This window comes from Carassius auratus, chromosome 37, assembly GCF_003368295.1.
Source record: "Carassius auratus strain Wakin chromosome 37, ASM336829v1, whole genome shotgun sequence".
Classification (NCBI taxonomy): domain Eukaryota; kingdom Metazoa; phylum Chordata; class Actinopteri; order Cypriniformes; family Cyprinidae; genus Carassius; species Carassius auratus.
The window spans coordinates 8,820,909-8,846,361 of NC_039279.1; the positions used below are offsets into that span (position 1 = coordinate 8,820,909).

A 25,453-nucleotide genomic window follows, 5' to 3' on the forward strand; every position below is an offset into this window, starting at 1 on the left:
GCAACCATCTAGGCCAGGGATTCCCAAACATTTCTGTCAGCCAGACCGCTTGGATCTAAAATATTTACATGAAATAACCACTAGGATTTTAATTCACTAATTTAAATTTAACAAAATATTGTTCAAGTAGGCTATCTTGTTTGTTAAAGTAAACAAATAAAATTGTATTTTATGTTTTTATGATTTCGTTAATTATTAGCTTTATTGCATTGGTTGCAATTATGTTTTTATGACTCAAATTAGACTTATTATTAGCTTTATAATATCAATCAACGAACCCATTTCAGTTCCCTCAGGGGTCCGCGAACACCATCCAGTCCAGTAAATGGCGGTAGTGAACTTTTTAAGTCGGTTTGTCAAACACCTCTAAAAACAGAAGGAGGTAATTAATGAGCACCTGCTGTCCTGTTCATAAAAGGATCTGAAGTTCTGGCTTGTGTTATTATTATAAGCATGGCTCCTCGAAGAACTAGAAAAGTCAGTCAGGATTCTGAAGAGCAGCACAACTGTGACCAGAAAATTAGACTTACCAAGAGAAAGGAGCTGTTTATACAACAGTTCGAGAAGGAAGGTCAGTCACTCATTTAATAACATAATACATACTCAATCATTTATATATATGTATTTAAAAATGAACCCAGTCTTTTGCTTGCACCGGAACAGCACAGGACCGGATAAATGAAATGGAGGCTAATCTGAACAAATTACTGGCAACTGTAGACCGTGTCTTTAAAATCGAGCTGATGAAAATGCCGCAATCCTTCCACACCACGCTGATAAAAGACCTCATGAATGGTACGACGATCACAGAGCCTGTTCGTAGTGTCTTTATAGTTTTATGGTTATTAGTATTTATAATCTCTAATGTTTTTCAGACAGTGACACGTCTGTGGGGGAGGTCACGATGGCAATCACGGTAAAATAATGATTTTGCTGGCCTCTGGTGTTCGCTGAAGGTAACTGCATCGCTCAAATTGGTGCTTGTGGTTGTTTTCGGTCTTTCTTTCTTTCTTGTAGTGCGCCTCTCCAGAAATTCGCAAACCGCTATCTCGAAAACCAAGCAAAAAAGGTTTGAGGCAACTTATGAAGTCATGTTTTAAATGTAACTTTAATTCCTTTTAAGGTAAGCTTTCATTTCTTTTAGGTTTAAATGCTGCAGCAGTCCAACAAAGGTCATCGGGTCAAAACAAGACCGTGGAAGGCCTAAAGGTACTGACCCTCCATTTGTTTAGTCATCTTTGCGGGTGCCTGATTTAAATGTTACTTGCGAGTCTTGTCATCACAGAAACCTGCTAAGAAGACCCTACACAACAGCAAGAGCACTGGAAGCCTGAGGTAAACCTTTTTTCGTGTTTTATTTTTTTGTTTTTGTTTTTTCTGACACCTGTTATATGAACACAGAAAAACTGTGGACATAATTAGAAAATGCTAAGTGGTCTTCAAAAATAAGTTTTGACACTTGGAGTCTTTCTTTCCGCCACAGGAACGAATATACAAAGCAGTTTTTTTTTTTTTTTTTTTTTTTTTTTTTTTTTTGTTGAGGGAATTCAATATTAAAATCAGCCGTGTTGAAGTAGACTTTAATGATAATTAAATCTAACTCTTAAAAAGCTAAAAGCAACTAGGTAGTATGCAGCACTCTTTATACAGGCATCTAGTGGTTACACCCTGATATTATACATGATTTGCTTTATTTTTCTCACCAGTTGTCACCAGTCAGTCTTTGATGCATTGGATTATAAAAGCCTTTGCTGTATTTTTAATATTAACTATTAATTAAACGTTTTCTAGTACGTGTTTTTTAGTGGTTGACACATTGTCTAGTGACATGAAATCTCAGAATACAAATTACTTTTGATGTGTCCTTAAAGATTTGCTTGTCGTCGTCTTTCTGTTTTGACTGCAGAAGATCTTAAGTGTAATTCCTAAATGAGGAATGCCAGAGGGTTAAATAACTCTGTTTGTCCATGTTGTGCTCATTCCTAATGGTTAGATATTGTTTATCAATTAGGATTCCTCTTGACTCTCATTGCCAGGTGTGCGTCAACTATCAGTGCAAAAAGGACCCAAGGACGAGTTGTCAAGATGAGTGATCAAACATTTGGATTAGGGGGTAAATTCAGGTAACTTTTCCCTGCATTTTTTTTTTTTTTTTTTTTTTTTAAATCAGTGACTTTCTCTTCAGAAATGGATTTTCATTAAAAAAAAAAAAGCTGTTTTTCTTTTGACAAACAGACAAGCAAGTCGCTCTGTCGGTGATGAAATGATGGCTACAGCAACAATAGTCACTTCCCATGGAGAAGTGAGTGAGTGTATATTGCGACATTTATTTTGCTCCATAGCATTCAACAATGAGCCTTTTCCACCTTTTCAAGACGCTGTTCCTTTCTGAAGACAATAAAGATGACATCAGTGTCGAGTTGCTTGATGATGTGGCTTTAGATCAGATGCGAAAGATCAAGGCGAGTAGTTTAAAACCCTCATCACGTCAAGTGGCTGCTTAAAGAGGCAAACGAAATGTAGCATAACCAGACATTTGTGATCATTACAGGATCTAATGGACTATCTGTGTAACAAAGTGGGCCTCAATAACACACGCTGATGCTTTTTAATTGCTTAAGCTGCAGCCAGTATTTAATCAATTTTAAATGTAAATGAATAAATATAAAGAAATGCAATAAAGTGTTTAAAATTTTGTCTGACATGCAGTGTGATTGCCTTCTCCCAAAGTGATGACAAAGCATATATTGTTATCTTAAGATTATTAATTGGTGTTGCTTTTGAAAGTGCATAGATATGTTGAATGTACAGCGTCAACTCGTCCAGCTTTGACTTATAGTGATCATTAACCTTTGTGTGGAGGCTTGGTGAGTGCCACCAGAGGCCCCTGGGGGCCCCAGTCATATGTTGCTACAGATATTGAGTGGGCTCCTTTCTTGTAACTGACAGGCACGTGCACACACAGACATCAAAGGGGGCTTGAGCACCTGCCCTTTTTATTCCTGGAGAGAAAGTGCCCTTTTTTCTGGGGTGTTTTTCTTTCTTTTATTTTTTTTTTTAAATATATTCCTGTTTGCGCACAGCTTCCCTGTCAAACAAATATATTTATTGAAGAATAGTGTATATATAAATATCAGGTCAGGAGTTATGAAGCGCTCATTGAAAACCGTTTCTGTCAGACGCGTCTGATTCGTCGAGTACCGAGGAGCTGATGATACTGCGCATGTGTGATTCAGTGTGAAGCAGACTGACTCACACAGCTCGTCTGAACCGAACTGATTCTTTTGGTGATTGATTCTGAACTGATTCTGTGCTTATGTTATAAGCGCGGGTAAACTGAAGGCTTGAATTAAGGGCAGTCATCGCTAATGACATTACATCGAGCGCAAAAGAACCGGTGAACCTTTTTTTTTTTTTTTTTTTTTTTTTTTTTTTTTTTTTTTTTCCCCAACTGGTTTATTTGATCGAATTGTCCGGAAAAAAACGGTTCACTTGAGCACCTGCTCCTTTGCCTCAAAAGTGCTCTTTTGTCAAAGCAAAATTTCCTCGAATTTTTTTTTGTAATAACATACCCTTTTGTGAATGCCTGCCAACGCCCAATCATAATATTATTACAATGTATTAATAATAATTTAGTCGTAAATAAAATGACCAATATGATGACCTTTCACCTGACCGGGAAAATTCCTCAGGCCGAACGTGCATTTTTAATTGTATTTTCTTTTACTGTCTATGGTATTTTCAGAACCGTGGCAGCTGGCAAGTGGTGTTTCATTCTCAGTGAAGTGATTTGGATGTTTATTTACTTATTATTTTAAAAGAACGATGTGATGTGAGAACATGCAGATAAGTTGCTGTGTGTAGCCTGTAGTAGTAACACTAGCGAGCTGTTTGAGGGAGAAAGGTTTCACAGGCATCGAGGGGTCTGGTCTTTGTTATTTGACTAAACTTTTATTATATTACAGTACTTATTTATTTTTTAACACGTTGAGTGCCTTAAAAATAATTATCACAACACTGGTAAGGCTTATTCAGATTTTCTCATTCTCTGAATTATCATTATAAAAATTCAGGAATTATATAATTATATTTTAAATGTGACGCAAATATTTTTTTTTCTACAATAGCAACAGTGTTTACAACAGCAAGACCACTTTAGCCTGTAAACTCAATAATATCTCTCTGGAAATAAATGTAAAAATATCAATGTCAATAAAAAAATGCATGATAAACCTGACCTCAAAGTGCAGTGTGAAGGATATGAATAACACATGTAGCCTGTCATTTGTTAACATTGCAAAGGTGGTCAATTTTAGACAATAACAACTACAACAGTAATAATAATATTAATCACTATATTCCAGTGGATCAGTTTTTTTATGTTTTGTATCAATATTTAAGGTGGACTTATTGATTAGGTGCAAGAGTAGTAGTGATGGTTAAAATAATAGATTAATGCTGAAACCGAGAAGAAAAAGCCATCAGGTTGGGACAATTTAAGACATTTCAGTTTCTAATCCCAGAGCTATTATTATTTTAAACTTTGTCTTCTCTATTGTTTCTTTGCTTCAAAGCATTTGCTGCTGTATCAATACATAACCATCCATATCGATACGTGAATCCGCAAGGAATGCATCACAATATATTGCTGTATTGATATTTTGAACAGCGCCATTTAAAGCCTTGTTCCATGTGCCCCTTTTATACTTTGAGCACCTGCCCCTCCAAAGGTCTCTGCACGGCCCTGGTAACTGATGAATATTAATAATAGCCATTTCATTTTGATTATTGCTGTAGTTAACTCCGGAGTTTGATAATGTCATTCCCTCACATAAACTACATTTCCCAGCCGCCCGCTGTCGCTGTACGTAGCAGTCAGATAGCGGCTCGTGCAGGAATGGTGCTGAGGCAAATACGCACGAGCGCATCACAGCCACACGGCACCACCCGCTCGTGCATGCGGCCGCAACGCTGCGCACTACGGTTTTTTTTCACCGATTTTACAAGACCCATCAACGACTTTTCTTGATACGGAGGTGCGAGGGCTTATGTGGCGGAGTTATTTTTTTATTTTTATTTGTTTTTAATTATTCGCTTCGTTGGCTCGAGCACTTTGACGAGCACCGGGCGATTGAAATATGTACGGAGCGCGCTGATAGCCGAGCGTGAGACATCCATGACACTGGACTCTGAAACGGTCTGCGGATAATAATGAGCACCGGTGAGTACTGTATGTTGGGAGTGTATCACGTGGGTTCACCCACCCATCCACCAGCGCTCATTAAGTACAGTGCAGCCCTGTAGTATGTACTACTGTCAAAGGTTCAGAGAGGTTGTCTCTTCAGTTTAACGTGTGATTTAGCGTGGGCAGGTGTTAAATAAAGCCACATGAGCCCACTGGTAATTTGCAGCTATAGTGACACACACACACAAAAAACAATTCATAACACTTTGATAAAATTACTACTGCTGAGAGTCTTAAGGTCTTTGTTGCAGTGGGCTTATTTTATTTTTGGAAAACTAACACCATTTATCTCCGGTGTTGTTTGTTTTTTTTCATTTTCTCGTCTTTATTTTTTTAATTTTATTTTTTGTAAGTCTTAAATCCGAAAGATGGTTCTCCTTTATTTTTATCCCAACAATTAAATTAAATCCTGTGCATAGTCACAATAAGACTGCACCATAAGGTTCCATAAGTTAATGTATTAACATGAACGAACAATGAACAATACGTTTATTACAGTATTAATCTTTGTTAATGAAAATAGTCAATCATTGTTAGTTCATGTTAATACAGTGCATTAACTAATGTTAACAAGTACAACATTTGATTTTAATGCATTGGTAAATGTTGAAATTAACATTTAAGATGAATAAATGCTTTAGAAGTGTCATTAATTCTTAGTTCGTTAACTGTGAAGTAGTTAATGAACCTTATTGTAAAGGGTTATGGTCACAATTTACCAGTTTTAGGAACTACCATAGGAAGTTAATTATCTTCTCCTGCATTTCTGTGACTATTTTAACAATATAGTAGGTCTACAACACCATCATTCACTATCTGTAGTTTAAGTTAACAATTAGGGCGTTAAGCAGAACAGCTGATAATTAGAAGGATAATCTCTGGTATTAGATGATTTTGCTGTCAATGTGGTCAATATCTCTGACTTTAATCAATATTCTCCGTAGGTCATGGTTTTTTATGTTTGGAATGATGTTCTGTAACATCGATTCCTGAGTTGCATTTCCCAAAAGCACCATAATTTGAAGTAGACTGATGAGACCCTGCTAAATCCTTCTGTTATCTACGTGGTGTTATTCTCTCAGGTTCATAAAATAGTTGCTTTATTTGTTCTTCATAGTGAAATTTAGTTTTAAATGGTTATATTATTTGCCTTTATAAATGTTCGAACCAAAATGTTATATAATTTGGTAAATAATTTACCTTCTGCATAACCTAGGTCCGAATAATTTGTGCCAGAAGCTCACCTCATGTGTATCTGACCGATGTCATACCAGAGCGCTAAATCCTCATGGGAGTGACTTTGGAGTGAGGCTAATGCATTAGGGCAGTTCTCAACTAGGTTTAGTTCAGGATGAAATTAATTTTATATCAGGCGTCAAGTGCTGTCCCCAACACTGTGTCAGATGTATCATTTATATATAAATGAAGAAATTCTGTACAAAAGTAAACAAATTTTTTTAAAGTGAAAGATTAAAAGTAAGCAAGAGTTTACAGCACGAAACTCTTTGTAATTGGCACCAATTTTTTCCATTTGCTGGTGAACTATTCAAGTTTTTGTGTTGTATTCTGTTTGTTTATTTTTATATATTGCATAATGTTGCTTATATATTTTACATTGTGCATTTATATTAAGGGGTTCTATTTTACTCCGCAGAGTTAAGGCTGCTCTGTGCCTGGTCAAAATTAGGTTCAATGCCAACCTTATCTCATTGTAAATCCCTACATGTTTTACTATTTGTATTTGGCTAAATGTGCTTTTGGTCTGCCTAATATTTAATGTCATGAGACAAACGTTATCATCAGGACATAGTCTTAATGATTGTTTTATAAGATGGACCCAAAAAAACGTATACAGTTCCTTTCAAATGTAAAGAAGCTTTTATAGAATTTTATATCCAATACTTTTTATATCAGTTTATTTTTTGTGTACTACTGTATTGTTTTTCTAATGTATCATTTTTGCCATGAAATAGACTGTGAAGCTGATGTGGCAATAAACTTAAATTGAAACCAAACCATTTGCGAGGTGGCTAATTCATATGAATTCGTACTGTATGACCTCACTTGTAAGAATATGTATGATTTGTGAAAAATGAATTTGTACAAAGGATCACCCCTGGCCGTGCCCCTAAACCTACCCTCACAGAGATAAACAAAACAATACGTGTGAGGTCGTATGAATTGGTCATGACGGAGTGTTGGCAGGGCTGTTTAAAAGCCATGCTATGCTTTAATGTTGCAGCATTAAACAATCTGTGTAAAGACCAATAAATACCATTTCAGGAACGCCACCTTAGCAGTTTTTCATTAATGACAGATGACTCTGTGCCAAAATAATGGATGCATGCTATTTGACATTAACAACAAAAAATGTGAATTTATCCTCCTTTTTAAAAGTTGATAAGCCTATTTATTTTAAACTTTGCATGATTTTGTGGTTGATTGCAATCCACCAGGTGAGAACTGCTGTATTAGGGTATGCAAGTTAAGACAATTGTTATGAAATCTTAAAAATAACGACATTATGGATCTATGCTCTTTGCAGAAACTGTGCATACTGTTTTTTTTTTTTTGTTTGTTTGTTTTTTATACAGCTGTTGGAAGTAAATAGAGAAATAGCTGGTGATGTCACTCCTGCTACTGTAAGTCCCTGAGAAACAGTCACTAGCAATTAGCCCTGAAATCTAGAGTGGGCCTGTGACATTTTCCTTGTCCTGGTTTTATTGGTACTGACTGAGAAGAATGTCCTCCAGCTTATTCATCAAACAATAGCTAAGGTAGGGACAAAATCAGAATCATTTTTTATGTAATGTGGAAGAAAAACCTAGAAGCTGTTTTCAGTGGTTTAGGGTGTCATTCTGAACTGTGGAAATCACAAAGGAGATACAAATTTAATATATCAGTGCATGAGAAAGTATTTGAAATGTACACCGTTGCTTTCTAAATGAACCCTGCTGTTTTTTTTAATTGAGCCTTGGATGGATGCATGCTGGGAGAATGCCATTTCATCATCACATCATGTGTGTTTTGAGGGACATTTCAAGAATAGTGACGTTGTATTCGATACACTTGTATGCAGCATTGCCTGTCATATAGACCTTATTCAGGGTAGCACCATATTTTGTTGTTGACAGGAAGGAAATCAAGGCTGTGAGGTCAGAAGGGATAGTGCAGTTCATTCAGAAATGTAGTTTAACAACATACCAGTTTGTTCACCTTACAAAATGTCTTTAGACAAAAACTATAAAACTGTATAGAAAATTGTGATTTGGTTAAATTTGAATGGTATAGGACATTTATACATTGATGTGCAAGTGTATGCCTGTCCCTCACAGCCTCATTCTCATGTTTAATTCAATATAACATCTAACTTGAACTCGAAGGTCTATGGGTCATTTGATGTGTCTGCTCAAAATACTTGGTTAAAGGGGTCATATGGTGCTTCATGCGCTTTTACTAGTTGTTTGAACTGAAATGTGTGTTGGCAGTGTGTACACAACCCCCCTAAAATTATAAAAATCCACCCAGTGAACTTATATATGTATATATTTATCTGCTTTACCCCTTTTTCAAATCAAGGCGATCACATATGCCTGTCTGTGTGATGTCACAAAAACAGGCCCCTCCCACCATAGTTTGATTGTCAGTAGTGTTTCAGTACAGACTGAGTGAGTGGTCATCAGTCCACCATTGTTTTGACGCTGGGAGCAGAAGTAGACAAGAATGACTCCCTAAGCGAGGTGTTGAGGTGTTTTGTTGTTGGTTGTAATTATGAACTTAGCAGTTGTCATTTACTCCCGACATCTGAGCATTTAGACTTTTATACATTTCCCTTTTTTATTATTAATGTTATGATGTGATTTTTCCTACTATGTATTATTTTCAGTTATAAAACATGACTCATAATTGACTCATAAAATAACTTTTTACTGTCACGTTTGTATGATTGTACAAGAGTCTATGAACCACAGTAATAAAACTCAAATGATGCACTTTGCTTTGAATGTTTTCATTATTTTATTAAACATAGCTCTGCTGAATAAAGTACTGCTGAGTCAGTGTTGATGAAGAGTTTGCATGTCACCCCAGATGGAGGTTCATCTGGTTTGAGCTTATTGATGAAATACTGAAACAGTGTGAACCCACAAGCAATTCTCATGCATGCATACTCTTTCCTTAATTTTCTCTCTTTGAATATGTATATAAATATATCGTCTGATCAAGCATGCCTCTCTTCCCAGAAGTCAAGCCAGAAACATCAGATCTCAAAAATAATGGTGCTTTTATGGAAGCTCCTTTGGTTCAGCAAAAAGCATCTTGTTGCTTTTTGATGTGTAGGGTTCTTGAATTGGATAAAACGAGTGAAAGAAATCAACGTGAGCAGATCTAAGTGTGATGCGACACATTCATATTTCACTTCAATCAGGACCACCGGTATCTTTACTTAAATTGTTTTTTGTTAGTTTTTTTGCCAACTGAACTTATCTTGAATTTGTGTCAACTTTGTTCATTTTGGTGGCTTTTTCCCAAAGCCCTGGTTAATTTCTGGGCTTGGTGTGTGTGTGGTGTTGTTTATGTATCTTTGGCTTGGAATGGAATGTTACAGCAGAGTGTGATGATCTACCCATCACCCCTTTCATCCTTCCATGATAACCAGAAGAGTGCTGAGGTTATGGGGACAGATCTAGAATGTAGCGTCCCTGTGCTAAACAGATAGGTCAGGTCTGGTTTTACTGGCAAACGGTGTTCTCATCTTAGGAACTGTAAAACAGCAGAAATATTGGCTATTATTGTTTTTTTGTTGTTGCATGTTTTGGTAAAAATTAAAAGGAAAACTGTAGTGAAAATTTTTGTGAAATCAGAACTCAAACTACTGTAATATTTTTGTAATACAATGTTTTTTTTTGATAGCTAAATCAATTTTTGCTATAATGATTGTTTTAGAACACTCCCCTGACTGCTGTTAGTAGCACAAACATATAGGCCTGCCATACTTACACCATTGGTTGAACCCGTGTTACTGTGTCATGTTTGAAATGTGCTTTCATTCTCTTGACTGAAAAGAAAGAATCTGTTTATGCATGTGTGTATATATATTTATTTATATTTAAAATAATCATAAAAAAATATTAAAGATCTAGATTTTGGCTTTTGGATGAAATCAACCTACCCTATAAAATGGTGTAGGATTTAAATTGCTAGTAAATTTAGCAATAATTAAAAAAACAATTGACCTTGAAATTCTGAAGTTGAAATACTGTTCTCACCCTCAGCTGTGTGTGTTGCTGAGATTTGACACCTGAGCACCGCTGCTGTGCTTTAGAGGAGTCTCTGGTTATGTGGAGAGAGTAAAGGACCTCTGTAAATTATTCATAACTTGAATCTTAAGGGTGTCTGAGCTTGAGCAAGCAGAGTATATCCCCATCCCAATTTCTCTCTCACTCTCTCTGTTATCTCCTTCTGTGGCCCCTATTACTCTCTCCATTAGCTCAGACAAGTTAAAGTGTTGAAGGACTTTTAAATGAAGACCAAAGTGTATAGAGTGAATTTGAGCTTTTTTGACACTGGCAGTGTTCTCGTATGTGTCTGTGTGAGTGTGTACATCCTGATGAGGTTTGATCCAATCTGTGAGATAATGGAAATGGTACACTTTATAGTACATACTGTTTTATTTATAGACCAAACATTTAGGCTAGAATATTCCCAAAGCTTATTTTGTAATTTATAGTTATTTAAATAAAAAGTATGTGTGTATGTATATATGTATATATATATATGTGTGTGTGTGTGTGTGTGTGTGTGTGGTTTTGGTGTTTTCCAACTTATCCGCCTCTGACTGTCCTACCGTCTCTATTGATTCTGATGTGAAGATGATAAATAGCCTGAAAATATCCTATAAAGCAAACTTGTTTTAAGAAGATGTGACTACATACAGTGAAGAGAACATCTTTACTGTATGTAGTCTTTGAACTTTTGCCACCTGGCTGATGCCTCAGAGCCACAAATACCAGAACAGTCAGGCACAATAGCAGTTTCTTCCCCCAGGCAATCTACCTCATGAACAGTTAAATGTTCCCCACTTATGCTTATGCAATAAAAATGTGCAATATCCTTATATTTATGTTACCCCTCCATCCTAGTACATCCCTGCATCTTACTCAATCATATTCCATTATCATTTATAGCACAATTGTTTATACTCTTATTTATTTGCCTAATTTTTTTATTTTTATTTATTTTGTCTCTGTGTTCTGGAAGTACAGTGTATGTACTGTACGCGCAAGCATACTTGGCAATAAAGTTCTTTCTGATTCTGATAGGGTCTCAAACTTTGGGAAAAAAAAACATCCCAATGGACAGAAAAATGAGCACAGATTAATCCGGTCCATTCTCTATGTTTGCAAATCCTACAAAGGGAATTATATAATGTTTTCTCTGAAGGCCGAGCTTGGCTCTCTCTCCCCATCACTTCTTTTTTCTGTTTTTCCATCTCTCACTTTAGAACAATGCCTCTTTCATTATTGTTTTTTTTTCCATGGATTGCCAGAACAGCTTTTCAGCAGTGTCTAAACAATCATTTTTAATGGTGCTGCTTACACAGTAAAACACAGCACAGTAAAAAAAAAATAATAATTACCATAATTGGTTACCTGTTTGGTTTTCCATTTACATGGATCTTTGACTTTGTTAAAGTAAATCTCTATGGAGAGGAGAAAAACATTTTGCTGTTCTAGTGAAGAAAGTGCTGGAAATTCAAATGGCCCTTGCCTTTATTGCAGTAGCCCCTGACAGGTGCTTGCTGAAGGCTCACAAGCTTGCTCATTATTCAGGACTTACAGAGGACATGTGAGAGAGGGAGATAGAAGTATGACATTGACTCGTTCTCTGCAATTAGACATCAAAGAGTGAACCGTGTACAGAGATGGAGCTGGAGTGAGAATCAGGGGTCTTCAGAATGTGAAAAGAGTTGAGCCCCTCTGAACTCATTGCATTAATTAAATGGTCCGGGTGTGTGAAAAGTTCTGCGGTTCATGAATGCCTGCCATGACTCTCTTCATACTTCAGAACTTTCATTAGAGCAACTGCATTCAAGTGTAGTCTTGCTAATGGAGCACTGATGATAAAATCTCAGCTTGTAACTGTTGTTTCAGGCGTCTGATCCATCACAATCCAGTCCTTTTCCAAGAAAAGGTGGATTCAAAATGACAAGGAAACACAAGAGTCAATATAAAACATGATCTCATGTGCAAAGGAATGTGGTAATAAAAGTCACAATATAAAGAGTTCTGGCGGAGTCAGACAGAATGTGGCATTATGGGATAGCAAAGGCTGAACACTGCAGTCGGTCATTCTGTTTTTCATATTTAGGACATCTTAAATTGTAAAAAAAAAAAAATAATGTTTGTAGCTATATCCTTAAGTCAATCCATTTTTACTTTAGATATAAACAGACTATTTCTATTAGATTTTGGGGTTTTCATAGTTTTGACACCTTTTCTTCATTAAAGTGGCAGAAAAGTGTGTGTGTGTATGTGTATATCTATCTATCTATATCTATCTATATCATCTATCTATCTATCTATCTATCTATCTATCTATCTATCTATCTATATAGTTTGTTATAACATTAAAAAAAACATTTAACAACATTTAATTAATCTTATTTAATTTACTTGTATTCAAAATGTAACTTAATTTAATTGTATATAATATAATTTTCATATTTAATCGTATAGAATTTAACTGTAGGCTATATTATGGATAATATGAGAGTTCCAGTTTTTGACAAATGGATAAAAGGAAATCATGGAATATAAAACATATGCTTCATTACATGTACATTAAAATATCGTTTGTTTACATTCCATGCCATAGACCTGATGTTAGTTTATACATGACAAATGAAGCTGAAACCTTTATTTAAATGTTACTCACGTTGATATTTGGAAGTTTCATAAACTGTTTTCCCAGCTGGGCTGAATGAAGGTCCATATACGTACCTCACGCAGAGATAATACGGTGAACGCCCTCAGATATTTGGGAAGGGGTGTCATGTTTTTGATCGACTAGTTTCTATTTATAATGTATTGCTACAGTAGCCCGAACGAGTGGCGGGAATCAAATGACCTGCGTTCATTCCTGTAGTAACGCTGTGACGCGCGCTGGAGGAAGCGCATTTCTCCGACGCTCGCGAGAGGAGCTCGGCTTTAACATGAAGTGAACGAGACCGTTGTGCTGCACTGAATTATACCGTTGGATATATTTTTCAAACAGCGGGCTCATTCTCTTATTTACAGAATAGTCGTGATTACGGGAGACAATGCCTGAAGAAAAAGGTAATGTTGCGCTTTGACGCCCCGGTTAGGTGTTATTTTATTATTTCATTTGGTGGTTCTGCACTTTGTCAGTGGGAACCTGTGTCATCTTACATGTTTACGATACACGAGTTTATTTTCGTAATTTCGGGGCTTGGTTGTATTTTGCAGTGTTATGATATTAAGCCTGTTTATCATCATTGAATTTTTAGCTTTGAGAAAAGGAAATTTCATGAGGCATTTTTGGGACGCATGGCAAATATACAATCATGTAATGTGTGTGTGTGTGTGTATATATATATATATATATATATATATATATATATATATATATATATATATATATATATATATATATACACACACATATATATATATATATATATATATATATATATATATGCACACACACATATATATATATATATATATATATATATGCACACACACATATATATATATATATATATATATATATATATATATATATATATATATATATATATATATATATATATATATATATATATATATATATATATATATATATATATATATATATATATATGCACACACACGTTTGTTTTTGTGAAAAGTGGGGACATCCCATAGGCGTAATGGTTTTTATACTGTACAAACTGTATATTCTATCGCCCTTCACCAACCCTACACCTACTAAACCTAACCCTCAAAGGAAACTTTGTGTATTTTTAATTTCTCAAAAAAAACTCATTCTGTATGATTTATAAGCGTTTTGAAAAATGGGGACATGGGTTATGTCCTCATAAATCACCCTCTCCTTGTAATACCTGTGTCATACCCATGTCATTATACAGAGTTGTGTCCTGATATGTCACAAAAAAAGAGCAAAGAGTAGGCTATATTGTGTAAAAAAAAAAAAATTATTTGTGAGTATCATTTTTGTTTGATTGTGGCTCAGCTAACCTTTTTGAGGATTGCCTATTGAAACGACAACAATAACAAACAGCCCACCTAGAGACCATACATCGTTTTGGCAGAAGGACATGCTGTTGCACTCCAGGAGCTAATGCAATCTGGCCTTCTTGGACAGCAGTCTAGAGATGTTTTTGCTTGTGTGTGTGTGTGTGTGTGTGCGCATGTACATAGGTGTATGTGTGTGTGTGTGTGTGTGTGTGTGATAGAAGGAGACCATGAGAGGGGAGGGGGAACAGATAGTGACATGCTTACATGATATCTGTTCATTTATTTGTATTTATTTTTGAGTAAGAATTAATGAGCGCTTGATTACTATTAAAGTTTTTTTATATTTAGTACTGTGAGAAAAGTTATAATTAATTATTGTCATGTTTAGACATTGCAGTGAAGTCTGAATAAGAAAGTAGACGGATAATTGCTTTTAAATGTGTTCGGTGTGCATTAAGTTTGTTTGAATGAATCAGTGGTTGGTGGCTGGTGGCTGATTGGTTGGTTGAATGAGGAGAGAAGATCAAGCACAGTTTACAAGCAAAAAACTGTTCTAAACTAATATTGTGTTGTTTTTATTAGCTGTTTAAAATCTCATTCTGACAGCAGAATGGAAGATAATCAGATAATCATTATCAGGCAGTATTGACACCCAACACTTTGAGATCACAAAGCAATACTGTCACGTTTACAAGGGCAAACACATGATATAACTTTTGGGAGAGATGCAACAGGTGCAGAAATACCCTAGTGCTGACCGTGGTGACAGTAAACAACCCCCTTCCTCTGCTCTGCCTCTTCTCTAATGCAGGACAACAGATCTGCATCTGGATGGAGATATGAAATATTATAGGTAGTTGTTTTCTGTTAAGATTTGAGCTGAATTGATAAATTCTGATTCCTGCTCTCTAAAATGTACTAGTGCATCAGAGGTGTTTTTTTTTTTTTCATGTGTCCTTTGGAGTGCGAAACTGATAGATCAATGAATGTAAGTGCACAAATATAATCTGTGGCACTGAGTCTTGTATGTTCATCTCCCACATTGAGTGAGATTTAGATTAATTGCTTTAAATCCATAACTGATGTTTCTGATGTCGTCCTCCCTGGCTGAAAGATGCTGAAATGGTTGCATCAAAATAGGCACTCTGTGCTCATGAGCATGTCATTTGCTTTAAAATCCTTTAATCATCCTGCCATGTCCGAGGATCATCCTCATGCAGACAGCTGGAAGCCTCATGGACAAAGTAGTGCTTTAAGTTTCTTATAGATTTAAGCATCTCTTGGACAATTTGCTGGGACTTTACCAAATCTTTTAATTTTGCAGGAATTTTCCTCACCAGTGCACAGTAAGCTCCTTTTTTTTCTAAAATTGGTTTTCTGAAAGTTATTGGACATTTATCTCTAGAACTAAAAGTAAAGAAGTCTGTACATCTTCACATTGATGTATGCACTTACTCATGGATTTTCAAGTTATGCATCCTCAAATTAAAATTTCTGACATTTGTTGTTTTGGTCAATATTTTGATTAGGTACAGTATGCACAATATATCTGTCACACTACGATGTCAACAAATGCACAGAGATGAAGACGAAGGTTTATAAACGACAGGGTAGAGTGGACGAGACCAGACAAACACTGGGGAAGAACACTGGGTTTAAATAAGAGGGAAAATAACAAGAGAACTGAACTAAACAGGTGAACTTGATGATTATTAGACACATGAGGAAAACTAGGTACAAGGCTAGGATGACGACTAACATAACTGTCAAACTGTGACAATATCAGTACTGTATTCACTGAATTCATCCTCATTTAGCAGTCATCTAACACATTTAAAGTTCATTTTTAAAAACATTATCAGAATTCATTTGACTTTGTAGCCTTAAATGTACAAAATATGATCATTTACAAAGTAGTATAACATACAGTATTTATACATGTTTTTATTGGGTGTCTGCCCTAACATAAAAACTAATAACCAGATTAATCCCTAATGATCCTTCATCCCTAATTTATCTAAATAATTATTAATACTATAAATGCTTTTTGGTGTCAGTGAATTTCTTTCTTTCCATGTTTATCTGCCTTGCTCACTGGATATTTCTCATTGGCTGTTTCACCTTGCACAGCTGAGAACCTGAGTGAGATTTAACACAGAAGAATCATCAAAATGTGTCTGTGACCATTAGGCCACTTTGAGGTCAAGACGTGACTTAATTTGTTTCCTGAATCTGTTCACTTCAGTGAAAGTGAATGAAGAGATGGTAAATGCAGTAGATGAAAATATAAACCACCTCTTCTCATTGCTCATAGGGAACATCAAACAACTTTGACATGCATAGTGTGATATTTGAGGAATATTTAACTCATAAATATGGAAGTATTGTGTAATATTGAATTATGCTGCATCAGTAAAAGTGTGAATGTTCTAGCATTCAAAGGCTTTCTATAATTCAGTCTTACCCCCAAACCCACAATTGCATTTGCAAAAAAAGGCACATGTCGAGTGATTATTGGCTAGTCAAGTGGCAGAGGCATGCTGCGGTGGTAATCTGAGCCTTTCAAATACACAGACATGCATGTGGACCTCAAGCAGAATGTAGCAGGGCATGATGGGATCCCCATGGGTTGACTAGATGCTCTATTTATGGAGAAGCTGCTTAAAGATGGGTGACTGTCTGTATGAGCGAGCAAGTTGGTGAAAATTATTGTGTGTGTGTTTAACAACATGTGGTACAAACTCCTCCCCTTACACAGAAGTTGGTAATGCTAACAGAGGTTTTGATGATGTATGATGTGGACGTGTGAAGCATGCCGAAGAGTGTATGAACAGAGCAGGTGCAGCAGTGATAGGGATCTTACTACTGCAGTACAGCATCATGCCTTTATTACTTTAACCACAGATTTTTGCCTGAGGTTGAAAGGAATCAGAGGTTTGGAAAAACTCTCGATTGTTTTAGTACTGTACTGTACATGACAGTAAACTTGATGATGTTCAACCTTGACTTATCAAGTTCTTATCAGAGGAGATGTAGTTAGATCTATAAGATTCAATCACTATTTTCTCTCTTTTATGATGTGGTTTGCTATAGTTTATGAAAGTTTTGTGCTGGCTGGCACCACAATCCTCTTTATACACTCTATAGTGTATGGGCTTTTACACTTGACAGTAATAGTTCACCCTTTCTTTCTTCTGCACAGAAATTATTTAGCAAAATGTTTCAGTGTTTTATTTTTCTTTTTGTATATATAATGCAAGTCTGTTGTTGTTTGGACCCAACATACTTTTTTTGTTCAGCAGAAGAATCAAAAATAATCAACATAAATCAATTCTGGTTGACATTCTCTTCAACGTTAGAGTGATCATTGGAGTTTCCTTTTTCACACAAAACACACACAAAAGTGCCTTAAGCACTTAATGAGGTAACCTATTAGACGGTTTATGACTGACTGTTTTTTATCATAACATTTAACCTCCTTTCAAGAACTGTAATGAATGTATATAATATTATTATTCCAGTCTCCTGTCCCTGAATACCGTAACAATTATATAGTGTTTTTACATTTTGAATTAGCTTCTTAATTTTCACTTGTAACGTTTTCATAATTGTATGCACTTTTGTCATTTTGTGCTGTTTTTTTTTTAATAATTGCATTTAGCTTTAATTTTTTCTTTTTTTCAGTTTAAGTAATTCCACTACTTCTAGTTAAACTTATTTCAGTTAGTTAAAAATGCAACATTTTAAAAGTGTAGGTTTTTATTTATTATTTCAATTGTACTTTATTTAATCTTTATTTCGACTGATTTTTGACTGACTTAATTTTAGTTATCAATATCTACACTAGGTTTGCCCAAGTTTTAAAAATGTAGATGAGCATGAGTCTAAATTTATGGTAGACTACATGCAAAACAATTCCATGCTGGTCTAAAATGAGGACATTTGTCCTTCCTGTCCATTCTTTTTTGGAAGCACACTTTATGGAATAAAAATAACCTGTAGAGCTGTTTCTAAAAAATATTATCTGTCTTCAAAAGATTAATTCAGGTATAAATCATTGCCAAATACAGTCAGCATGCTAAAAGTAAGTTGTCCATAGTTTTTCAATGCGTTTTTAGGGTTGGATTGTCATGCATGTCCAAAATTGTTTAATAACTCTACCTGATCTGTGAAAGCAGGAAATAGTTTTTGTTTTAAAGGAGTCTTTAAATATTCCCAGCCTGCTGTTTCTGGGGTTCAGCAACACAAGAGTCTCTCTTAGGATCTATAAAAACAAGTTGATGCAGTGGAGGTTTCTAGAGCGTGTTTGTTTAAGTATAAATTAGATGTCATGCTATTTGTTGGATTAGTGGTACAGGTAAAAGGTATTGACAAATTAGTAAGCCTGTTTCTGTTTTTGTATTGACAGATGGGTTGTCTTTTCCTGTGACATGACAAATACAGACAGGCGCAAGTGACAGCTTAAAGATTTACACATGAGAGCAGAGCCTTCATTTTTAATATTCCTGGTTACCTTTAATTATAATTTTTTATCTTTATTTTTAGTAATTGTAGTTCATCAAGCTTTCAAGCTTTACCTAATATTTTTTTTAGTTACTAATACATGCACAGGCTTTACTCAGAGTTTAAAGATTCATGAGAGAAAAACAAACTCTATTCATGGCGACTGTTTTTTTATTTATTTATTTTTAAACTAGAGGCTTGAATGATATTCTTAGATGTCAAAAAAATCACAACAATGGCACGATGTAGACAACGTCAGGATTTTAACTTTTCAAAGGAACATGCTACATTATTGTTACACCTAAAAAATAAATTAATACAAAATAATTAATATACAGTATTCAATATTGACTATTCAATGTATAAATCTGCTCTATCTGCTCTTATTATTTCTGCTATCTTTAGTTATAGAGGACCATAGACACATTTCCCTCAATATTCAGATTAAGGACAGGTTAGATTAGTATAGGTTGTCGACTAATTCCTAAATGTTTCTGTACCTGTCAGTTTATGATGTATTTGGGGATATAACAATATATTTTTTTTTGCCAAACTCTTTTCTCACTGTGTCTCCACAGCTTTTCACCAGCAGGCTGTTCACAGTTCCCCGGAACAGCAGACGGGACAGCGGCAGAGCGGCCCCATCCCGTGTCAAAACTGTGGCAATCCGTGCAAAGGCGAGGTGCTCCGGGTGCAGAACAAACACTTCCACATCAAGTGCTTCGTCTGCAAAGGTAACTCGTCAGTTATGACCAACTCCATTTATATGTACTGTTATTGTGTGGCAGTTTTCAGACAGTTCTGCAATGGCTTTTACACTTCAGGAATAATGTAAGGTGCTTTGATTATACATCTTCTAGAACATGAAAACAAAACAAATGTGATGAAAATGCCACAGTATTTTGTTGTGCAGAGTGGCACTGTATTTAGATTAACAAACTCAATCGTTCTTCATCAGTGGAGTGAGTGGGGTGCATACTGTTGTGAGAGCAGTCTGCCACAAACATAGAAGAGATGAAGTTTATTAAGGTGACACTGTTTCATCTGTTTGCGACCTGATTTCTTCAAGAATAGCTCAAATTAAGCCAAACACGTGGGTGAATGTGGTTTTCTGTTTTGTCTGTCATTGTATGTGTGCCTGCGTGTGTGCTTACCCATAAGCAAGAGCATTCCTCCCAGCACCGCCTGTTTTCAGCTTGATGTTGTGAACACAGACAGAGGTTGCTAAGTGACCTCAGGGCTGAGACAATGTGATTTTCTTAATAGAGTTTAGCATGTTTATTCTTACCTCAGAACAGTGTGATTACTACACCCCATTAGTTGAATTACAGTTGCTGCTCTTATTTTTTATTTTTTTATAACCTCAAAACCATAACTTTTATTGTTTTAAATACCTGTTACTTTTTTGGGCTATTCTCAAATAATTATGGATTTAATATAGACTTTTTTTAGGGGGTCATATGACGTTTTCCTTTATCTTTGGAGTGTTGCAAGCTGTTCATGATTATGAATATATAAGATCCCTAAAGTTGCAAAGATTAAAGTCTCAAACCCAAAGAGATATTCTTTGTAAAAGTTAAGACTCATCCACGCCCTCATGTCTACATCACTATGTTGGAAGATTTGCATAATGCTGTCCAAATCCTCACACAAAGAAAGAAGGCATAACTTTGATTCTCGCTGTAGTATTGTTGCTGCCGCTGCCATTTCATGGAGACGCTATGTGTTTCGATGTGAAAGTGAAACTACTTTGTTTGGCCTTCCAGAGAGGACACAACTAGAAATCAGTGGTTAAGTTGTATTTACAACACTGTCCTAGAACAGTTCAACCCAAATATTTGTGCGTGTGCAACACATTTTATAATGGAGGACTGTTTCCTGAACCTTCAATTCCGTCTGTTCTGACTCACAGACTGTAAGTATGTTTTCATATTTAAAGAACTTGTCACTGATGATTCAAACGCGAGTTTTGAGCAGTATAGACTACTGCTTGTTGTTTGTCATTTCTCCGATCACAAATGAAGACGAAGGGTTTTATGTTTACCCTGGATGCAACAAATGCCTAGTTTGTAATGGGTTTTATTGTTTTTGTTGCCAGGACACAGCATCACAATATGGTAAGGGGCGTAACATTTCCGCCACACGCTTGAGGTATTCGGCCAATCACAACAAACTGGATAGCTGGCCAATCAGAGCACACCTCGGTTTTGAGTCCGATGAGCTTTGTAAAAATCAACACATTTCAGGAAGTCAGGGCATAGAGGAGCAACAATAATGTACAGTATGTGGAAAATAATGTGTTTTTGAACCCTAAACCGCATTAAACACATTGCATTTTACCAAATACACAAATTAATGTTCTTTTTAGCAACATCATATGACCCCTTTAAGACTAGTTTTGTAAAACAGAACGGACAACGTTACATGCAATTCACCCTTATTTTGTGGATGAGTGTATATTTAGAAAAAGTTTTTATACTCTGAATTGACAATGCTTTTTTGTTATGTGTCTTATCACACAGTAAACTAGGGTTGAGAATGAAGAACACATCTTTCTTAGCATATGCTTTCAAGTGAGTTTTAAAAGAAAGAAAAATTCAAACTTTTTTTAAACAAGTATGCATGAAATTGATCAAAAGTGACAGTAAAGAGACTTGTACTGTTACAAAGGATTTCTATTTCATTTCTTTTGCTGTGCTTTTAAAGAATCTTGAAAAAAAGGATCACAGTTTCCACAAAAATATTAAACAGCGCCACTGTTTTAAACATTGACAATAAGAAATGCTTTCTGAGCTCCAAATTTTGCACATTAAAGTGATTTCCAAAGTATCATGTTACAATAAAAACATGTGATCGCAGTTTTTCCATCGCTGAAATAAATGGCATTTTACTGCAACAATAGAAAACTGTTATTTTAAACTGTAATAATATTTTACAATATTAATGTTTTACTGTATTTTTGATTAAATTAATAAACTTTACTAACCCTAAGTTGTTGTGTATACAATTCAACTTTTTTCATTTTTAGTAGTAAATATTACTATTAGGTAGTAGGGCTGTGCAAAAAAATCGAATGCGATTTTCATGCGCATCTTGTCAGTAAATGCACTCTTGTGATTAGTAGTATATCAGGATTGCCAGGCTTTCAAAACAAAACCTGCCCAAATACTTCTCAAAACTAGCCCAATGGCATTTCGTTCCGGGCAATAAAATACACATTTTTTTGGCGGGGTTACCTTGATAACATTTTCATTTTAGGGGCTAAACACGTTATTGGTATTGGGGTTGCTTCGACCCATGGACATGAAAAACAACAGCACACTTGGCAACACTGGTTGGCCTTTACTACAAAGAGCCGTAGTTCACTGACAATCTACACAAAATCAATTTCAAAATCGGAGGCAATTCTTTGTCGATTTTGAAAGCGATTTTGTGTAGCTTGTCGGTGGACTATGGCTCTGTGTAGTAAATGCCGCTCCACCTGAACCAGTGTTGCCAAGTCCGCGTTGTTTTTCATGTCCGCGGGTTGAAGCGACCCCAATACCAATAACGTGATGTATGGCCCCTAAATGTGAATTTTACCAAGGTATCCCTTCCAAAAAACATGTATTTTATCCCCGGTATGCAATTTTTCATTGGGGAACCTCCTGGAAACACTATTGGGCTAGTTTTGGACTAGTTTTGAGAAGCAAGTGGGCAGGATTTGTTTAGAAAACCTGTCAACCCTGATCTGAACCCTGTCTGAGCGCCTTTACTGGCGAGATGCGCATGAAAATCGCATTCAATTTTTTGCACGGCCCTATTGGGTGGATATTATTTTTGTCCCTTTAACATCGACAGTGGTGAGACTGACTGTGATTTTTATTCATCCAGTAAAAAATTATATAATAGTTGTATTTCCAGCACTCTTTCCAGCACTCAGTGTGCTTTCGCACCACCTTCAACTAATTTGTTATGTAAAACATCAAACAAACCAGATGATATTGCTTCATTCTAAGATGTTTTGGAGCCTTCGTATGGAGAAGAACAGAGACACACGGGGGAATTCACTTATCATAAAACTGCTTGTATTTGTTTTATGCACACCATGACAACATGGTTATGCTATTCTGCACAGTGGGGATTTCATTGCTCCATAAAGGCTGGACCGAGCACGCCCAACGCTCATTCCAAACATGTGAGCTCAAATATATAATTCAATCAAACTACGCATATATATTCATAGAAATGTGTATAGTACATGCAGTTTTTCTCAGCAGGTTTGAATAGAAAAGAACACATTTCTAATGTATAGCATTATGGACATAAACATACCCTTAGTGTATAGTATTTATGTAAATTGGAGTAACTGTAATGCAACTGGAGAGCGATATCTGTTCAAAACATGCTCAAACTCTATATGGATAAAGCGCTGCATATCAAATATAAACCATTTAAAATGTAAATATTCTGTGTGTGTTTAATCTTCCTAAAGTGTGTGACCTACACCCCACTGAAAACACCCTAATACAGCTGCCTTTTGTTTGCTCGAATCCACTGGTAAATCTTTTAAAATCAATACACAGATACACACTATCTACATGGACACACACACACGCCACAGTAAAGTCTTGATTCTTGATACCTTATCTAGGAAAAATGTTGAAATGATTGGATTCAAATTCTTAAAACAGCCTGTGTTGCTGCTCTCTGCTTTATCCTGATGGCACCAAAGTTTAACATTTGTAACATGAAGAGCCACATATATTTATATGTGTGTGTTTGGCGAGTGATATGCTTTCACATACTGTAGGCCTATACATATGCTCGCATGTGTATGCATGGTCATTCACATGGTCCAGGTGCGTAATTCAAAAAATATATTGATTATAATGTAATTTTCTGTGTTCTATAGGGATGTGTTTAAATACAGTAATGTAGAATTCATATGTATAGATGGCTTATGTCATAATATGGACTATAATATAGCTTTTGTTCTCTCACAAATTGTTTATTTGTTTAGCTGTCAGTATTTCAATGAAACCTCCATGTATTTCCTAGTGAAATTAGAGCCTGTTTTTTTTATTTAACACACTAAATTAAATTGTTTCCCTCTCAAGGACAGAGAATAATGTGTTTGTGATACGTCAAGTGTCTCATTTCAGACTTTTCCCACTGCAGCTGAACAGCATCGACCTTTTATAACAACTCCTCAGATCCAAGCAGAATTAATAAATGACAGATTTTTAGTTCCTCTTTTAGTAGCGCTCATCAGGGAAATTTAGCTGCAGAGGATTTCTATTCATAATTTAACACTAATAACTCAACAATTGTGCATTGAAACCATGGATGCTGTGAAATGACAAACATGGATTTCCCACATTCTCTCACATTTTCATTGGATTTGGTGGGGAACACATCATTCTGTAATCCCATCGGTCAAAGTGGATTATGATCATCTAAAATTCACTCAAAAAACATTGAATATCTCTAGCAAATAGGCAGGATGTAATTGCATTAGGTTATTTTTTTTCTTTTTTTTTTATTGCTGCTCATTTACAGATGCTGGCTCATTTGTGAATAAAACAACATTCTGCATACAGTAGTATACTTTTAATTAAGTATATATGCTCTGGTTGTGTGTTTATGTGTGCGTCTGTGTGTAGTGTGTATTTGGAATTTTGCATGGATCTACCATAGTTTGGGGGTTAAAGTTGTCCAGAGAACTAAGCTAAATCTAACAAAACCATTTAGGGTTGTTTCAACTGAAAAAAATAAATATAAATAAATCAGATAATACAAAAGTATTTTTGATGGTTAACGTTGGATATAAAATAGGGGTGGGAATCGCAGGGTACCTCACGATATGATACGAATCATGATAACTTACGATACGATAATATCACGAATACAGTGATTCTGAATTAATCAATATATTGCTAGACAATCCTATATTGATACATCCCAATATCTGTCTAACTATGAAAACAAAATGTCTGTGAAAAGGTTAAGTGCATGTTTTCTCTCTTTATTAAAGTCCTAACTGATAGAAAACAGCACAAAAAGTTATTTAAATCAAATTTAAAATGTTAAGTAAAGTAATAAATGTATTCTTGGACTTATTAAAAGCTTACACATTTCTTTGTGTGTAGACTAACACATTTAACTGCTTATCAACTTATCAAATGTGCAGCAAGCACACTTCTGCACCGCATTACGGCTCTGACAAAGTTTTGTTTCGTCGTCCATGCCATAAGTGCAGATTTATGTTTCTGCCGGTCTGTGCCCACTGCCCACACTGCATAATGCACACTTGAAATATCTAAAGAGAGACAGAGCATCCAGTTTTATTCACATATAACTGGACATGCCAGCGCCGTTCTCTCTTTAACTCATGTAGTGAGGGAAATCCACCTGCGATCCGAGCGGAGAGGTTAGGCTACTCTCAATATGTCGGTCTCAATAT

The 25,453-nt window shown here is 35.6% G+C and overlaps 2 protein-coding genes across 7 annotated transcripts in view; both read left to right on the forward strand.

The window, feature by feature from the left end:
• Positions 1-387: 387 nt before the first annotated feature.
• Positions 388-2,705, forward strand: LOC113056540 (borealin-2-like). Of its 2 annotated transcripts, none has more exons than XM_026223315.1 (10): positions 388-571; positions 664-795; positions 876-916; positions 1,018-1,069; positions 1,160-1,209; positions 1,286-1,335; positions 2,037-2,123; positions 2,236-2,302; positions 2,376-2,462; positions 2,552-2,705. In XM_026223315.1, the coding sequence occupies exons 1-10, from the start codon at positions 454-456 to the stop codon at positions 2,600-2,602; spliced, it is 735 nt and encodes a 244-aa protein (XP_026079100.1). In that variant the 5' UTR covers positions 388-453; the 3' UTR covers positions 2,603-2,705. The 2 variants fall into 2 exon arrangements, with proteins under 2 accessions (XP_026079100.1, XP_026079099.1); XM_026223314.1 differs by having other exon boundaries at positions 392-571; positions 1,145-1,209.
• Positions 2,706-4,773: 2,068 nt separating this feature from the next.
• The window catches only part of LOC113056100 (actin-binding LIM protein 2-like), a 72,426-nt gene continuing 51,746 nt past the window's right edge, over positions 4,774-25,453 (forward strand). For 2 of the 5 annotated variants that reach the window (XM_026222591.1, XM_026222593.1), the window contains exons 1-2: positions 13,337-13,581; positions 19,587-19,742. In XM_026222591.1, coding sequence (XP_026078376.1) covers positions 13,566-13,581; positions 19,587-19,742 — 172 coding nt within the window. In that variant the 5' untranslated portion in view covers positions 13,337-13,565. Of the gene's footprint in view, positions 5,222-13,336; positions 13,582-19,586; positions 19,743-25,453 lie in introns of those variants that run through there. The other 3 variants (XM_026222592.1, XM_026222594.1, XM_026222595.1) reach the window with 3 other exon arrangements.